The sequence below is a fragment of the Lathamus discolor genome, chromosome 1 (genome assembly GCF_037157495.1).
Source record: "Lathamus discolor isolate bLatDis1 chromosome 1, bLatDis1.hap1, whole genome shotgun sequence".
Lineage (NCBI taxonomy): Eukaryota > Metazoa > Chordata > Aves > Psittaciformes > Psittacidae > Lathamus > Lathamus discolor.
This window is the reverse complement of record NC_088884.1, coordinates 119,530,477-119,546,797: the sequence shown is the minus strand read 5'-3', so window position 1 is coordinate 119,546,797 and position 16,321 is coordinate 119,530,477. Positions and strand designations below refer to the sequence as shown.

Here is a 16,321-nt window from a genome sequence, read left to right as displayed (position 1 = left end):
ACCTGATGCATTTCTTGGGTTAATCAAAAACTTCTTTTGTTGCAGTTTCTCAGAAATCGGTACAAGTTTCAGAGATCAGGGAAGCTCCCGCTGTAAGGAATTCCTGGCACAAGGCAAGAAATTGGGAATTATTTTGCTCACGACAATGCGATGTCTTTAGAGCAACCTCTCCAGTTTCACTCCAGAAGAATTATAATCATCTCGGTACAAAGAAATTCACGGTGGAATTATTTATTTCATCTTCCCCTTTACTGCAGGAGGAATGATTTTTAACTGAGCCCAAACGCACTTGAGTTGAGTGGGTTGCTAATTAAGCTACAGATGTCTCCTGATGGCAGCAATTATTCCTGGTAAGTTTAATGAGCTTGTTACATTCCTTAGCTATTGTTATGAAAAGTTATATGAAATACTTTGCCTAATACTACACAGCTCCCAGAGGAATGACTTCTTGATCTGTTCTGGTTTGATTAAAGAGAATGATTGTTTTCTTTCTTAGCAGTATTTCTCCAGTTGTTTTCAGCTCATTTCCCTTGTCTTTTGCTGGCCTTTAACAACTCTGACCAGCTTCTTCACAGAGGTCACCTTTTCTAACTTGTTTTTTTTTTAACCCTATCCCTGACCTCTACAGTGTCTTTGCCTGGCATATTGCAAGCTTCTTTTTCTCTCCTGTCTACCAATCTATTCTGTCTCAAACATACGTTACTTACAACAGGGACCTAATGCTGATCATAACTCTGCGGAGTTTTCTTCTTGTTGTTACAGGTCATTACAGTTGCAAGAAAAGCACCTACTTATACAGGTACTTGAAGAAAACTTCAGTGCACGGAAAATACAGATCTCCTTAAAACAATTAACAGAATTAACAGAATGAGCTGAGTACGCTGACTAGGCACAGCTTTGCATGTCTCCTCTTCTCTCCTGTGCCTTTGTACATACAAAATTCAATGGACATGCTATACAACAAGCAAAATCATCAAGGGAATAAAGAATTTCATTGTGTTTCAAACCAAGAGAACACTTTTCTTTTTTTATCCGTATTTATTGCGTTGGCACTCCCACTCTATTCCTCCTGAAGCCTCCTACCATAGGCAAGAGGTGCACAGAAAGCATGTCAGTGCTTAAGACTATTTCTCACGGCTTAGTACTGATCCCAGGAGCATCAAAGTTCATACGAACATGTGAACTTCCCTTCAGAATCACATGCAATTACGATTAAACTGCAGTTAAAACAGATTCCTGCCCAGCACAACACATTGTGGAAAGCAGCCAAAGATTCCCGTCACTAGGTCCTGATCAAGCCATTAAATCACCACGGTTTTCAAAAGCATTCAGGAATGATCCCGTTTTTCTGACATCAAAACCAAAGGAAGCCTGAAGAGCACTTTCCCCATGAGCAGTTAAAGCAAATAAATGTAACAGCTTTTTGAGTATCCCACCCAGTTGCTACCTCCTTCTGAGCTAACTCAAGCACACATGAAAGCATAGGTGGCAGGGTATCTTTCAACACAGCTTTCTTTGCAGGAACTGTGGATTCACTGAAATAAACTTCACACGGAAATGTTTCTGATGAAACATTTCAAGCCCCTGGATAGCATTTCCAGCTGAAACCAGCAAGTCAGAGGAGCTGGTCCGACAGCTCAGAGACATGGTGAGACTGGCAGGGCCAGAATTTAGGTCTGGGAGCTTAGGCTGCCGAGCAGCCTTGCTTGAAGGCAGTCAGCAGGGCCTCTTCTGCTCTGCCTTTGAATAAAACAAATGGGAAAGCCTCAGCATCTCGTCGTCAGAGTTCTCATCTTCCAGTCTGCGTTCAAAGAGCAAGAGGACACCAACTGAAGCAGCAAAAGTAAGGAACTTCCTCAAGCTCACAGAATCCTCAGAGTGGTAGATGGACAGTGATGGCCTCCCCTAGTCCAACCTCCTGCAAAGAGCAGGACTGCCACCACCACTAGCACTGGTCAGTGCAGCTTTGTTCAGCCTTGTCATGAATGCCTTCAGGCAGAAAGATCTGTCTGCCCCTTGAGGCAGCCTGTTCTGCAGCACCACCCTCCAAGGGATGTCACTCTGCCTCACGTTCAACCTGAACCTTCCATGTGGCAACCTGCTACCTCTGCCATTTGCCTCAGTGCCAGCAGACACCACAGAGGATTTGGTTCTGCCATCTTTATTATACAATCACAGAATGGTCTGGGTTGGAAGGGATCTCAAAGCTCATCCAGTTCCAACCCCCTGACACAGGCAGGGACACCTTCTACCAGAGCAGGTTGCTCAAAGCCCCGTCCAACCTGGCCTTGAACACTGCCAAGGATGGGGCAGCCACAGCTTCTCCGGGCAACCTGTGCCAGCACCTTACTACCCTCATAGTGAAGAATTTCTTTCTAAGGCCTGTACAAGCCTGCTACTGGATCCTCCTTCACTCTCTCCAGGCTTAGCTGAGGACATCTCTGAACCTATGGGACACCTTCCCCTCTTTTTGACACGTAAGAGGAAAGATGCCCAGACACACTCTGCCACGCCAGAAGAAAAGGCTCTACAGAGAGGTAAGCTGAGACATGATGCATGATGGATTCAGCCCTGACACGAGTGGCAGCACTTTCCTGATTGCCTTTCCCACTACAAAGCTTCAGTCTCACAACAAGAGCTAACACAATGCTGTTCTGTTTTGGAGAATGGTGTGAACTCTGCACTCAAAGAAGCGTTTGTTCCAGTTCAAGCTTTGGCATTTTAAATAAGGGCAGTTAAATGCACTGAGAATGCTATTGCAACATGAAGGCTAAAAATATAAACACAATATGTCAGGAGTCACTCAGAAGGAAAAGCTCCTGAAGAAATGCTCACTTACCCATACTGCACAAGCATAACATCACCCATGTGACAGCTTGCATTTTGAAGCCAGATAAACAAGCCCAATTCAGCCTATTTTCTACTGCCAGAATTTTACACCCTGTCAGCAGCAGAAGTGGCACCACTTGGGACATCACTGATCTGCACCAACAGGTACGTCCCCAGTGCTACTGTTTGGTACAGATACGATTGTTTACGGGTGTAAGTTTGTACCTGCAAATCCTAAAGCACTCCTAATTTATACTACAGAATGTAAACTTCAGAAGAAACACATGCAGTACAGGTTCGTGGATGCTTTAAAGAACCTAACAGCATCCTTAGCCTTGAAAAAAATTGAGTTTTAAATTTATAGCCTTTACCTGACAATAACAGCGTCCTGGCTTTGTAAAATGCACTGAATGCTCAGACTTCAGTAAAAAAAATTTATTTTCAATATAAAAGTGCCAAAATATCCACCAACATTGTAATCTATTCAACAACCAGCTTACTCTAGTAATCAAAATTGCAAGCATCTTTATTCACATTTTAAAATCAAATTCCTTTCACACGTTTCCACAGTAACCCGAGTCCCTTGAAAGTGGGAAATTTGCATTTCGATTGGCTGCTGTAGTCCATATGTCCAAGTTCATGTAGGCACGGAAGGGGTTAAACCTTGGATAGTATTCCTGCTTACACATAACTGCCTGGTTCTCCACGTGGGTCGAGTGCTGGGTCGTGGCACTGACGGGGCAGCAGCTTTCATAAACATCACTCTGAGGTGCCCAGATGGAACCAAAAAGTCCAGACATTGGAGACAAGCTTCGGGTGCTTGAGAGGTAGGGCTGTAGGGCAAAATAAAAACATCATGGGAAACTGCAAAATGGACCACTTGGAAGAAAACGTGGATATGTAGTATTGAGTGGGAGGAAGGTGAATCTACACAGAGAACTTGGGAAACATACAAGTAGAAAACTGCATGAGTTTACAAAGCAGTACGTTTGCAGAAAATATTACAACAGCATTAGTGTGTGTGTGTAAAGGCACTTTGCTAAATGAAGCCATATGAGCTCCTCCCTGCATGGCACCGATATTACTGTAACAGGAATACAATATTCAGTTCTGGTCAGGCTGTTAAGAAAAATAAGGGAGAAATGGAAGACACAAAGAGCACCACATATGTTTTCAGAGTTAAAAGTGAAGGACGCCTAAGAAATGACAAGAAAAAGGTTGAAGTATGTGTCAGTACTGAAAGACTGCATGCTGGGAGCAGAGAGGGGTATTCACTGTGGAAAAGAGACCGTAATTGGGAGCTAGGGAATTTAGTTAGAAAATTTCGAAAGCTTATAAAGAACCTCCTGGAGGGCAAGATGTGTTAGGCTGTGAGGAAATCCTCTCGGAGAAGGTCATGGAAGTCTTGGGACTTTTAAAACTGAATGAAACACTGAAATGTATTGTGGGGAAAAGCTCGCCAGGGAAATTAATTGAATTATCTAATGTATTTTCCAATCTTTACCTTCTGTGTTTCCTGGCGTTCCTGAATAAAATACAAAATAAAGCCACATCTACGTTACCAAACAGTCTTCTACCAGTTTTGCCACTTTTTAACACTCAGAATTTTCACTTTTGCAGTTGGAAACATTTCTTGATTTGGTTACTCAAAATAAACCTACTGTAAATAAAAAAATAAAATTCTAAAACAGACTATTTTGAAATATGAGCAGAAAAGAAGGTGGTTACTATTAAAGACCACCTTGAACCAAAGTCACTACATTGCACTATGGGTTGACATAAGCATGGCTAGTCTGGAGCACAAGAGGTCAAAGTCACCACTCAGAAATCTGCATAACTCCAGCTTAAATCACTTGGATTTCCTAGCAAAAAAAACCTGTCAAAGTCACTGAGAGCAGCTGTCCATTCAGCTCTACAATTTCCAAATCTCTCTGGGTTTTGCTGTCAGCACTTTTTGTGGTTTACCCTCATCTGGAAAGGTTGATTTTGATAGGAAAAAGTCTCAATAGACTATGCAAGTGCAAAACGTTCTTTCCATATGCAAGATGATTTCAGTCAATTTTCAGGCAAGAGGATCTGTCTTAAAATTTCACAGACATGGTCCAGCAACAACCTTGACCAACAGCTGGGAAAAAGCCAGGCCACCAATGCCAGCATCACATACATACTTCAGGCTAAAGGATTCATGAACAGTGTGCAAGGAACAGGTAGAAAAGACAGGAATGCACTGGGAAGGCTTTGAAGAGGTGCACAAAGGCAGAGCCTTGCAGTGACAGTACTCACCGTGGAGCTGACATAACTGGTGGGCTCCCAGGCGGGTGGCATGTTGGGAGGTGCATTCCAGGTGGAGGGACAGTTCTGGTCAATGAAGGCTGTATTCTGCACTGCGGCAGTACCTGGGAAGCCACTGGGGTAGTTCATGTTTTCTGCAGTTTATAAAAGCAGGAAGGCAAAGTAAGACTTTTACAATATAACAGTATTTACAATATAACAGTAACATTTCAGTGGAGAAGCACTGAATCTTCTTGGAGTGAGCAGGCTGGAATCAGCTTAAGCACTGCCTTCAGTGACTCCAGGCAGCTTCAGGGCAGCACAGCAGCAAAGCGTAACAATTTCTGTTAACAGGACTACCACTCTGTATTAGGGACCCACTAACAAACTGCTATTAGGAGGACAGGATAAAGGGTTGGCAATCTCTCTACTGGAGAGCAGAGTCGTTATTAGCAACAGAACTCGCATGGCAGAGCCTACCCAGGCTTCACTGCCAACATGCCTCAGCTCTAAGCACCTGAGGGATCACCGTGCTGCCTGTGATACTGTAGCCTGACCTTTAATTATTGCTTAGGTAATGCTAAAGAATTCTAGGTTGTTGCCAGTGTGCTTCCCAAGCCAAGAAATTCTAGCCTGAAAAGGTAATTGGTCACAAGAGGCCTTCTGTTTCACACACTTGAAGGCAGAAGCCTACCAGAGGGGAAACAAAGAAAATTATGCAAAAAGATTTATGTAATACTGTAGTCATGAGAATTTTTCTCTATTCCCTCTCAGAGTCCTGTAGACTGGCTTTGCAGGCTTAATAACTCCATACAAAAACCAATCTTCTCATCCACCACATGTAGACATTGTTTATTACTACAGAGCACCCAGTCAGCTGGAAACCATAAAGCCCACTTAAGCAATCAACACCCAGATGTTTATAGACAAGCTCAGCCTTTTGCTCTACAAAAGGTGAGAGGAAAAAACATCATGCCCAGTGATAATTCATAAGCTTTATTTCAACTTACCTTCTGGGAAAGCACCATATTCATTCATCTCTAGCGGACAATACATGTTGGAGAACTGGCTGTCGCAAGCTGCATTCCAGTCGATGAAGCTGTCCCAAGGAAAAGAAAAATCTGCTGTCAGAAACAATTTGCAGAACTCTTGAAAACTGTTTAGAAATACTTATTTAACGTAAAGCTGTTGGATGCAAAATGCCTGCAACTGATGATGAGGATTTTCACATTCTGCTTGCCACTTCTGCCAGTATCCACTCTGACACACTATGCAACGATTCTCTCACTGAGCTCTTTTCCCTCTGGGAGGATGAACGACTTGTAATGACAGCTACCAGAGTCCTGCAATACATAACTGGCTTCAACTTCTTCCTCTGTAGAAAGAAAATAATTGCACTTCTTTCCCACAACCATGGAAATGGTAGATATAAAGTGAAATAATGTAATGTGAGGTAGAAGAAAATGTAACCCGTTCTCAAGCATTCGAATGCCTGAGATTAGGAATTGAAATGGAGAGTTCTACTTCCCTACCACACATGTTAAAGTCCTGTTAAACAGTATGTTTTCTAAACTACACATTAATTTCCAGGGATTGTACTTCTTAAATTAAAATAATTTCAGAATCTCAAGAAGACTTTTCGAAAGTAATTCTTGAAGATATGTCAGTAGTGAAACAAGCCCTGCTATGCAGAAAGCCTGAAGAAGTCCAAGCCTGGATACAGTCTGGACAAGGTAGGATTTCAGTTCAAGTTGTACTAATTCAATTTTAGCATTCAGGCAAAAAGCTATTGTAAGTTATCACTACTACAGATGAATAAAGAATTATACATATTTCTTGCATACATAGTCCAAATTGAGATGGGCGTATGAAAGCAAATTAGCATAATGCATAATCTGCCACAAATCACATGTATTTCATCTGATTCCAGAGTCGAACAGATTGCCAGCCACTGCTCCCAGTCACTAGGGTTGCAGTTTGTTGACATGACAGTCAGAATTGAGGTCAGCAGGTTGGTTGGGATCACAAGACTACACTAGGGGATTTCCACGTTACCACTGTGTCATTTCGGAAGACAGGATCTGACTTGAAGAACTGGCTCTAATTCACTGCTATGTGATGGCAGAGTATTTCTTCTCCCTAGTTTGTGGTGCATCTTTCATTAGTAAAATTTGCAGTGTGGAGAGTCTAAAGTACAAGAACTACTCAAGTTCATTACTACAGGAAGCTCAACACAAATCTACACAGAGCCTGAAACAGTAAGATGAGCTTGCATCCTTACACCACACTGGATTATTTGTCTTTATTTAACAATGTCTGTTCATGCCATTTAACACAGTACACACTGCATAACAGACCCCATGATATGCGGAAGCCATGTATTTAGCAAGAGGGCAATGAATGCAAAAGCCAGGCCCTCTGCCTGGCCAGGCAACAGAAGTGGAAGAAATTAAAAACTTTCCCAAAAGTATTTAATTGAATTTGAAAGAAGTTCCTGGATATCTGTATATGAGCAGAAACACCTTTGTCAGCAAAATTAATCCCAATTTACTAATGGAAGAGCATAAACAACTAGAACTGAGACTGAACTGGCAGCAAGAATTTAACTATCATCTACTTTTCAGATATTGTAAGATAAGCTCAAGTGCAAGCGCAGTCCTCTGCATGTTTACATGAAACATAACTTGCCTGTTGTGGACAGAGGGGGTTTCTTGGATCATGCATGGTATATTATTCTCAAGGTTGTAGTTTAAACTGTTTGTCAGGCAGACTGGCTGGGCAGGCCACAAGTCTCCTGTTGGATAAAGACCTAAAAAGAAAAAGGGAATGAAATGCAGAACAACAGGAAGGAGGCTCCACAAACTCCAAGTATCACAATGACACTTTATTCTCAGATCCGTAACAAGGAGTGTATGTTAGACTAAAAAAAAAAAAATCCAGACAGCAACCAACCTATTCTTTTGTGATGAATGTCCATCTTTAAACAAATTTCAAAATTTCTATGTGTTAAAATACACATACATAAAAAGACTTGAACTGAGAAGCAGAAATGCAACAAAACAGGGCAAGAAATTCCTACAGACTGTCCTTAATTCATCAACCACCAGCATTAAGGTGGCACCCTTCCTCACAGCAGGACAGACAGCAGGGATACCAGCCTCCCTCTCACCCATCAGTCAGTAACCATCTCTGAAGTCTAACCAAGAATGAATGCAGTGGGAACAGGGTCCAGTTCTTAATGGACTAGAGCTATTCTTGACCAAACAATTTGTGAACTTATTATGGCTGTATTTAGCCCCTAGGGCAGATTTTCATTGTGCTGCTCTCTATGGACTAAGTGCTCTGACTGCCCACAGATACTTGGTTTCTATCAATCCTGTGAGAACAGGCAGCTGGAGAAAAGAAAAATTCCAAATTAGCAGTCTCCACAAGAAAAGGGTTGCAAAGTTGGTTCTACTTCATTATTCCACATGATAGATAATATGGATATTGCTACCATGGAAAAAGTTTAATCAGCATTTGTGACCTACAAGATTGAGGTTAAACCTACAGCAGAATGGACAGTCACAGGCAGGCAGTTCTGTTGCCTGAAAGAACCATGTGTCCTAACCATCTTTCAAACTCCACCTCACCACGCCTGATGCTTATGAATCCCACTCAACAAGCTAGTATTACTTCCCTTAGAGATACAAACAATGAAAACTCAGAGAGTTTCAACAGCCCAACCCAGCTTCATTCATTATTGCTTTCAAAGAGAGCAAGTCCCAATTGTCTAAATTTGGAGACAAAAGGTCATATTTGATTTGATGCCAAGCTTCATTTTAACACAACAACCAGTGCTCTTCATCTTCCAACCACGTTACTTCTGGACATAAATCTTGCAAAGCAAAAGGATGAAAAAAACACCAAAGAACATCTAAAACGAGTTGAAATCTCAATGTCATCTTCTCCCAGGTAACAAGTGATAGGACAAGAGGTAACAGCCTCAAGCTGCATCAGGGGAGGTTTAGATTGGGTATTAGGAAAAATTTCTTCACAGAGAGGGTAATCAGGTATTAGAACAGGCTGCCCATGGCAGTGGTGGAATCACCACCCCTGGAAGTGTTAAAGAAACATGTAGATGAGGCCCTCAGTGATACGGTTTAGTGGTGGACTTGGCAGTCCTGGGGTAATGGCTGGATTTGATCTTAAAGGTCTTTTCCAACCTAGTTGTTTCTATGATTAACATAGAGTAGATCCAGCAAAAAAATAAAAATTATAAGCATTCATTTAGCAAAGCTAACTTTGCTCTTAACTGGTTTAGAAGCCAAGTTCTAATAACAACATGTCTATCAAGTTGGTGTATGGAAGTATTATTAGCAACATCAATAAAACTGCTTGACAAAGTGTGCAAAAACCAGCTTCAGCTGTTAATAAAAGTAACTGACCTTTGTTTTTGTCAGGATCTGCAGCTATGTCAGTGAAATTGGGACATAAGGTTTCAGGATATTGAGGGATGCTGTTCATGTCTCTGCTGGATGAAAAGAAATTTTAATTTCTTAAGTCTAGACATTTATGTTTCATAATCCAAAGTATTTTGAAGGAAATATACAGAGATGCAAAAAATATTCTAATGAACATCATGATTGTTACTGCTTTCCCACTTTCCTGATTTTTCATATTTTGAATTACCACTGCGCAATTTTATAAAGGTATCTTTTTCCTCAATTGAAACACATGCAAAATGAGTAAGATTAATACATCTTAATTACCCCACTTCTATTATCCAAGTATCAACCTATTGCAAATTAAATTCAACAGCTCTTCTCTAAAATTGGAAGATGAGTAGGATCTCTCATAATGTTTCAATGCTCCCAACAACTTTCAGGGAAGTTTACTTTTATGTCCATGAAGATACATAGGTGCACATAAACATCAATTTCATATTTGTCAAAACCCATCAAAGAAGCTAGTCAAAATGAATGGAAAGGGAACATTTGCAAGCACCAGAATCCCAGGGGATTAAATTATTTCTGCTAGTAAAAAGAGAGTTATGAATGAGAAGTGAAATGAGGACTCACAGTAAAAACTGTAGATGCTATCACTACTACAGTAAAGAGGTAGAAAGGAATGTGGGGAAGGGGGGAATCAATTTTCATGCTGTACATCCTAGGAGAACATTATTCCCATTAAAAGAATAGCATCAACTTGAAAGTCTCATTCCCACCTTTTTTTTTTTTTAACTGGTATTACTTTAATATAACGAAGTGGTAATGGAAATGTAGTAGGTTCTTAAGATCTGGAAGAAATGAGAGGGGAAAAACACTTCCCTTTTTTCCCCATTTTACAGTTGGAAGCATTTATTGTATTTCCCCAGCATAATCCACTTCGTATATCTCTTTTCATTTACTGAAGAAGATTCTTCTTCTTCTAACCAGTAAGTATAATTAGATGATCACAAAAAAATGACAATAAAACAGGCAGGTATAATTTCTCAAACTGAGACAGGATTTCAAGTTGGTGGTGTTTCTTTAATGTCTTACAGGTGTAGATTCAATTTTTTTTACCTGGTATTGCAGATGTTATGAGACAGATTTAAAGTGATAGGAGTTTCAGATGGAAAATCATTTTGTGAAATATTCTCTCCTAAAGAAAAGAATGACTGTGAAAATCAAAGATCCTAAAAAAAGAAGTATGCACAGAATATACTGTACACAGAAACAGAACCATCCATGATGTGTATCAAGTTTTCTCTCACACCAGAGCATCACTAACTGCATTAATTTCAAAGCATGCTATCTATGTCCACATGGTCTTAAATGTATTTTATAAGTGATTACCACACTCTTAATGGAGAGTTTCTTTGTGACTACCAAATCAATTCCGAATTTGAAATCACTTATTTTCTTAAGGGGCATCACAATTTGAACAAACAGAAAAGTTAGGCACGCACAATTCACTATCTATTAGATCGGAGGTTTAGATACATCACGTACTATCTTCGGTAATTTAAAGTTTTACACAAATACACATAAAAGTACATGAATATTTTTAAATTATTCAGAATGGCTTTTTTTGGGTAAGCTGGGCTTACTTTCTTTAAAATTTCATTCTAGTCCCACATCAGTCTGGCTAGTGATGGCAGTGACAGGGTTTAGGCTTTCAACGATTTAAATGATATTCAGGTACTCAAAAAAACTGCAGTAATAAACCACAGTTCACATTTCACGTATTAGTCAAGTGGCTCAAGCCTCCTGGCTATTTATGCCTCACATACAGCTATGTAATCCCAGCATCCTCAGATCTGGACTGCTTTCACACATTCCTCGTTTGTGGATTTCTTAAACAGCTGTAATATTTTTCAAAGAATAATGTGATATAACAGAAATACGAAGGCAGACATTGCTTTGACTAGTTAATTCTCAGTTCTTCCATCTTTCCATGAAAACAAATTGAGCAAGTGAGCAGCCTGACACTTTGTAACCTGACAGCTCATCTTTATCCTCACAAAACTTGTGGTACTTTTTTCCAAGTACCAAGTTCTTTAGATCTCTCCCCATGTTTGAGAGGTGCCCTACAGAAGGCAGTTTACATGTCCCATGCCACAATACCCCTTTCAATTCAGAAGGAAGGCTAAAACTCTGCCCACTACTGTGCAGAGGTGATATTTGCAGAACTTACTGGATGGAAGAAAATGCCTGGCAGTAATCATAGGCTTTTTATCTCCGTCAGAACTGCTGGTACTGCTCCAGCTACCCCAGCTCCCACGACTGGCACGAACGCTTCCTGATGAACTTCCACAGTCGGAGCTTGAATCAGAGCAAAACTTCTCCAAACACTTCTTTTTAGACCGCTGATAAAAACTTTCTAAAAAGTTGTAAAAAAACCCAACGATACAAAACATTAGGAAAAAAAAAAAATCTTTCAGCTGAAGATTCGGTGAAAAGTCATCTGAAACACGAATTTACATGGCTTCTCTGAACTTACTGATAATAGGACAGAAAACAGTATTTACTGATAGCCTCAACATAAACGCATAAGCCCCTACCACAAAGAGCTTATAACCTACACGACATCCCCAGTAAAATGAATGCAAGTGAGGACACAGTATAATTAGAGGCATTGGTTTGAAATAAGAAGCCCGTAAGGCTCTTTGAAATATATAGTTTATATTTTAAATATGAGACATATCCTTGTAGTAGGAACATGCATATTGAAAGCAATGACAAATATCGCGAGTAATGAATTCACAAGCAATAGATTCTCCTTTCTTACTATCTCATCAGGGAGGCAAAGGACAATCCTATAAACATTGACAGACTCTTCAGCCCTCCTCTACCCAAAGCCAAGGAAAACAGCTGCTTAACATCTTGATGGAAAGGCAGAAAGCAGGTATCCACGCTAGAGGTGGGTTTTAAAAATGACCTGCCTATTCTAAAGGTGGCTGGCACAATACGTCCGCTTCAGTTAATACCAGCTTTAATTTGAACACACAAGCAGAACATCAGCCCTTCAGCCGGGACTGATGGATTATGACTTTAAACTGACTCCTCTTCTGATTTGTACCACAAACCAACAACATGGACAAAGCATGCCGAGCCCTTCAGAAGCGAGCAGATATTATTGCAGGCACTGCATCGTGCCAGTCCTGCCATCTTCATGTCAAGGTTAGAAAGTGAGAGAAGCCCAAGTCTCTCAAGGAAGGAGTAGAGCCCTACTGCCACAAAAAACACATTACGCTGCCTCCCCGATTTAAGACAATTAAGACTGCATACCTGTTTCTCCCTGTATAGACAGGCTCCCAGGCTTTTGGTCCGCTTTACAGTTTTCCCCGTTACCCTGAGGACACCAGGCTCTTATTCCAATATTTGCTCTCAGATCCGGCCTTTCAAATTCACTGCACATATGCTTCAACTCATTCTGCTCAGGGACCCTAATACAACCACACCCAAAGAAACACGTTTGCACTTTACATTTCTGCTGCATTTTTCCTTTTCAGGCATTAAACACTTCAACTCACCAGACTACTGAGGCAGCATATGGGGCAAACAATAGGTTCAGGAGTCTTAATTCCTACCTTTACAGAAAGCTAAAAAAACTTTCCCAAAGTGCTCTATCCCACCACACAGACTACTACTTCTCAGGGGGATAAGCAAAATAGTGTGTACATTTAACTCCACTCCCTAGTGCACTTCCAGAAGCCAGTCAGATTTACAGTGGTAAGTATAGTCTAGCAATGTACGAAGACCTAGATACACAGAAAAATGTGCCCTATGTCTATTTCACTGGTGTAATTATAACTAGAGTAAAACCACCATCCGAAGTAATCTCGAGTTTTTGCTAGTAAGACTGAAATATCTGGACCCAATATCTTAATCAGAGAGTATTAAGGAGAAATGAATACAATCCATCTGTCAAGTTTCTACAGAAAGGGAATGGTTACATCTTAACTCAGAAAACAGCAACTGCTGAATCAGTTCAAGGAATGAGAATTTTAGTATTTCTCCTCCAATTTTTTTTAATCCTTCCTAGCTACAAAGGTGTGCATCCTACAAAGATTTACACGTGCTGACTTCCCACACGATGAACAGTAATTTGTTTATAATGAATTACAACAGCCCCTGCAGATTTACAATCTCCTTGTTAAGTCCACTGACCTCAATAGGACCACTTGCAATAAAAATTAAGTCTGTGAAGGCTTTGTAGGATCATGACCTAAGTCAAAGGGCTGGGGGAAGGGAAGGAGGAGGATTTTCTCCTCCAAAGTATTTCTATTCAAGCAGCAGATTGCTATCTTTCAACAATAATCCAAATAATTTAAAATACATGAAAAAAAAATATTAAAAGTAGTTTACAACTGACATTAGAAATGCATTTAAACAACCCTTAAGGGGAAACCAAAAGTAACTACCCAAGGTGCCCTCAACATTCTTCTGAGCCTAGTGATGCTGTAGTATTTGTAATCATTATGGCAAAAATGCAAGCCACTGTCTCCTTCTACATATTTCTCTTCATCTTCCAGAACTAGAAGACAACATTGCCTCAGTTACTCAGTACAGCAGACGATTCTCCTGAAGGTGGGACCATTTCAACAATTTTGTTTTCCTTTCTTCACTGAACAAAATACATGACTAGATTTTATTCACACAATACACAATGGAATTCCAAATTCCAGACTGTAACACAGAGCAACCACTGCTATACAGAATGGGGTGTGCCTATATACATGCAGGTTTACAAATGGAATGTTTTCTTGGTTACACTTAGTACTGCACATTCTTAAAAATAAAGGCTCAGGCCAGGATTAAATTGTGTTTATTTAAACAGATAAAGCAATCCTGCCAAATGTACTATGCAAAACCTACGGAAACATTACAGCAACTCTGTATTTCTTCATGACTTGGTGAGGCAATACATACCTTGTAGATATATTAACACTCTTCTTCTTATTTTTCCTAGACGTTCTATTTCTATTCCAATTCATATTTGGTAAGTTTCCTTCCTTCTTCTCCTGAGGTTTCTTCTTCCTATACACATCTTCTTGCTAAAGGTAAAAATATGAGCCGAGAAAATACATACATTATAAAATGAAGTCAACTCAGTAAATGAACTTCACTGGATTTTTCTAGCTACATTTCTCTGGACAAAACAACCAGACCCAAATGCATAGTTACTTCATGATTTAGTGCCTTTCCACAGCACATCCTCTTTCCAGCACCATCAATTTGACCAGCCTTTCCAAGACTCTGTCCTTCAAGACACCAGCAGATGATGATAGAGAAATATCTGAATTCCCAATGTTAGCATTTTACCCCTCATAGCATCTAGCTCTGACTTCCAGGGAAATAAAAAAGTGGGGGGAGAAAAAGGAAAGCAGTCAATAAAATTCCCAATGCGCTAAAAACAAAACACATCTGCCAGATTTATGATCAGTCTGTGTGCAAGTTCAGCAGCAATAAATCCTCCCTTTCCTCAGCAGCTGGGGGGCGGGAGGGGGTTGGGGTATTCATCTGAATTACAACCGAGGAACTTATGGGGTAAGTTAACCAACAAATAATAGCAATTTAAAAAAAATGCAAGAAACAAACTGAGCTCCATCAGCCACACATGGAAAGAAGTTTCTAACAACAGTTCTCAAAACAAGACCAGACCCTGTCTTTTCTGATATATATTCCTCAAGCATAGTAAGCAATTGCTCCTTACACCTTTTTGCCATGAGATTCCTATGCAGTAGAATAGGACACAAATATAAACCAAATTCTTGGGTTTACCAACTACCTGATGAAGTTCTTTAAGTGTTTTACTCTGCCTGCAATAAATGTACAGTCTGTGGCATTAATATGCAGTGGGTGTGGACAGCACATCTGCATACTTCCTTATTCATCTGATTTATAGTGTTTCAGATCTGTGAATAGGTAATAATCCCTACATACACACACATACCTCGATATCTAAGCATATATAAATAAACACTAAAAAGACCATTTTAAATTTGGAAAGCAGAAAGATCACAACACAAACCTCAGAAGAAGTAATCTCCTCTTTTCCGCAGCACGGAGTCTCTTCTTTAGGTCCCTTATTCATCTTTTTCTCTGTGGAAGGCTTTAGGTTGATCTGCTTTTTCAAAGTCTCACAGTTTTCTGTTTCATTCCTGAGAGGCACTTGCTGACTATTCCCTACAATTACAACAGTAACATCAGTTTACTTGGGAAGAGAATGGGCTCCCAATCATAACCACAGCATCTTCTACTTTTCCTTAAAAACAGACATGTGTTGCTTTCCAAAGCACTCGGAGACCAACATCTAGGCTGATGATGCTGAAAAGTTCAAAAGCAAAAGCTAGTGCTGTATAAAAATTCTTACAGCAGTTGCAAGAAGTAGCTCTGTACTGATTCAAGCACATGGGCACACCACTCCTAGCACATACCTAAGTTACCAAAGAACTGCTCATTTCATCTGAATTTGAACTATTTAGGTCCCAGCCATGGATCTGTAAAATAAGCCAGGGAACACTGAGCTAATAAACAGAAAAAACCCTGCAAGCTGGGTGGGGAGGAGACCTTTCAAAAATGGGTAGATCAAAATAAGAACAGTCTGTATTTGGTGCATTATGTCTCTGAAGTGCCCTCTGCATTCACTATGAAGACAGAGAAGTCATCCTTTCTTTCCACATTAAAAGCTCATCTTCTTGAGAGGCTTGTGAGGAAGAAGAAATATTCTTGTGTAACAAAGTCTAAGAGAT

The 16,321-nt window shown here is 40.2% G+C and overlaps 1 protein-coding gene and 1 long non-coding RNA gene across 7 annotated transcripts in view; one reads left to right on the top strand and one right to left on the bottom strand.

Annotated features, from left to right (window-relative positions):
• The first annotated feature begins 50 nt into the window (after positions 1-50).
• Positions 51-1,006, top strand: LOC136021121 (uncharacterized). 2 transcript variants are annotated; one of them, XR_010615679.1, is made up of 3 exons: positions 51-113; positions 258-350; positions 763-1,006. It is a non-coding gene; the product is annotated as an uncharacterized LOC136021121 (long non-coding RNA). The 2 variants fall into 2 exon arrangements; XR_010615675.1 differs by lacking the exon at positions 51-113 and having other exon boundaries at positions 132-350.
• Positions 1,007-3,249: 2,243 nt separating this feature from the next.
• TMEM131L (transmembrane 131 like) overlaps positions 3,250-16,321 on the bottom strand; it is an 83,133-nt gene continuing 70,061 nt past the window's right edge. For 3 of the 5 annotated variants that reach the window (XM_065692963.1, XM_065692973.1, XM_065692990.1), the window contains 10 exons: positions 15,601-15,755; positions 14,499-14,623; positions 12,855-13,012; positions 11,761-11,946; positions 10,647-10,725; positions 9,528-9,613; positions 7,789-7,909; positions 6,111-6,199; positions 5,113-5,255; positions 3,250-3,662 (listed from right to left, as the gene is read on the bottom strand). In XM_065692963.1, the coding sequence (XP_065549035.1) occupies positions 3,384-3,662; positions 5,113-5,255; positions 6,111-6,199; positions 7,789-7,909; positions 9,528-9,613; positions 10,647-10,725; positions 11,761-11,946; positions 12,855-13,012; positions 14,499-14,623; positions 15,601-15,755 (1,421 nt within the window). In that variant the 3' untranslated portion in view covers positions 3,250-3,383. The remainder of the gene's footprint in view (positions 3,663-5,112; positions 5,256-6,110; positions 6,200-7,788; positions 7,910-9,527; positions 9,614-10,646; positions 10,726-11,760; positions 11,947-12,854; positions 13,013-14,498; positions 14,624-15,600; positions 15,756-16,321) is intronic. The other 2 variants (XM_065692983.1, XM_065693000.1) reach the window with 1 other exon arrangement.